The sequence below is a fragment of the Helianthus annuus genome, chromosome 17, assembly GCF_002127325.2.
Source record: "Helianthus annuus cultivar XRQ/B chromosome 17, HanXRQr2.0-SUNRISE, whole genome shotgun sequence".
Lineage (NCBI taxonomy): Eukaryota > Viridiplantae > Streptophyta > Magnoliopsida > Asterales > Asteraceae > Helianthus > Helianthus annuus.
Window position 1 is genome coordinate 137,950,686 of NC_035449.2, and position 2,257 is coordinate 137,952,942.

General features: G+C 42.6%; 1 protein-coding gene across 1 annotated transcript; it reads right to left on the minus strand.

Annotated features, from left to right (window-relative positions):
• Positions 1–406: 406 nt before the first annotated feature.
• On the minus strand, positions 407–2,016 carry LOC110924341. The gene is made up of 2 exons (XM_022168359.1): positions 1,579–2,016; positions 407–853 (listed from the first exon to the last, which is right to left on the minus strand). Exons 1-2 carry the CDS (start codon positions 2,014–2,016, stop codon positions 407–409), a joined length of 885 nt encoding a protein of 294 aa, XP_022024051.1.
• Between the last annotated feature and the right edge of the window lie 241 nt (positions 2,017–2,257).

Below are 2,257 nucleotides of genomic sequence, written 5' to 3' on the forward strand. Positions count from 1 at the left end.
GGCTGCGTTGAGAGTATTTTGTCAAATACGCGTAGTATCGTGCGGTACGCGCTCAAACTCGAAAAATAGAGTTTCTTAGCGTTTTAATATATTTTTCCTTACGGACATGATTAAAATTACCATTCTAATCATAACAGACTATTTTTTAGGATTTTAACATTGATCGGGTAGTCACCGACATTCGTTTCGCATTTTATTCGTTTCGCGATAAGCGTTGATCTTATCGTTGCCAACATAATTTTTATCAATGTTTGGATTCACCAACACATTAAATATCACATATAAACATAAATATCAGTCAAATACAACCTTTTTACTTGTTCATGACACGTGTTACATTTGTACGGCCTGAAAAATCTGGGTGTCACAATCTCCCCCTGTTTAGGGAATTTCGTCCCCGAAAATTCTACTCTACAGGTTTCTTTTTTGCACTAGGTGGGAAGAGATGAGGATATTTCCGTTGCATCTGGTCCTGTCGTTCCCAAGTGAACTTGGGTCCACGTTTAGAATCCCAACGAACCTTGACCAACTTAATCCTACTCCTCCTGAGTTTCTGAATTTTCCAATCCAGAACCTCCACTGGTTCCTCGATAAATCTCAATTTATCGTCTACTCGAACCTCTCCGGGGGGTATAAGCAGCGTCTCATCAGACAGACACTTTTTCAAATTGGAAAGATGAAACACGTCATGAACTCCACTGAGTTCTTGCGGCAGCTTAAGTCTATACGCGACTGATCCAACTCGAGATGCGATTTCGAAAGGACCTATATAACGCGGGCTAAGCTTTCCCCCTTTTCCGAACCATACAACGCCTTTCCAAGGCGATACCTTCAACATAACCTGATCACCGACCTAAAACACCAACGGTTTCCTTCGGTTATCCTCATAACTCTTCTGTCGATCTGCGACAGCTTTCAACCTTCCCTTAATCTGGACAACTGTGTCCTTGGTTTCTTGGATAAGCTCGGGTCTGGTTATTTATTTTTCGCCGACTTCAGCCCAACAAAGTGTCGATCGTCACTTCCTTCTATACAAGGCTTCAAACGGAGCGACCTTGATACTAGCGTGGTAACTATTGTTGTAAGAAAACTCTACCAATGGCAAGTGAGTATCCCAACTTCCACCGAAATCAATCTCACAAGCTCTCAACATATCCTCCAACGTCTGAATGGTTCTCTCACTCTGACCATCCGTTTGAGGATGATATGCAGTACTCATGTCCAAACGAGAACCCAACGACTCTTGAAGAGATTGCCAAAACCTGGAGTCAACCGTCCAACTCTATCCAAGATAATTGACACCGGTACTCCATGATGGGCTACAATCTCGTTAAGGTACAACTGCGATATCTTCTCCATATTGTCTGTTTCCTTAAGCGCCAAGAAATGAGCAGACTTTGTTAATCGATCCATAATTACCCATATCGTATCATGTCCACGTGATATACGGGGTAACTTGGTGATAAAGTCCATCGTAAGATGTAACCATTTCCACTTAGGAATCTCTGGTTGCTGCAGAAGCCCAGACGGCTTCTGGTGTTCAGCCTTAACCTTAGAGCATGTCAGACATTTACCCACATAGACCGCAATATCTCTCTTCATACTCGGCGAACAGTATAACTCCTTGATATCTTGATACATCTTGGTAGAACCTGGGTGAATGGAATATCTGGACTTATGAGCCTCGTTCATAACCAGTTCACGTAGGTTACCTCTAAGCGGAACCCAAACCCGGTTCATGAAGTACATCACTTCATCCGCTTTTGGTATCAGTTCGCATTCTAATCCTCTCAAACCTTCTCTTCTCAGGTTCTCATCCTTCAAAGCTTCCTGTTCCACATTATAAATTTGACCAGTCAAACTTGTCTGCATGGTCAAGCCCAAAGCACGCAGATGTAGAGGCTTCTCCAGCTCCTTCCTGCTGAGTGCATCCGCGACAACATTTGCTTTTACAGGGTGATAACGAATATCACACTCATAATCATTGAGTAACTCTACCCAACATCGTTGTCGCATGTTGAGCTCCTTCTGATCAAAGATATGCTGGAGGCTCTTATGGTCAGTGTATATCGTACACTTCGTGCCATACAAATAATGTCTTCAGATCTTCAAGGCAAACACAACAGCTCCTAGCTCCAAATCATGAGTTGTGTAGTTCTTCTCATGCACTTTCAATTGTCTGGATGCTGTGACAACTGTAAAAAATCCAGGTATCCGTACAACTAGTAAACCATGATTAGTGCTTAATGACTGTGCT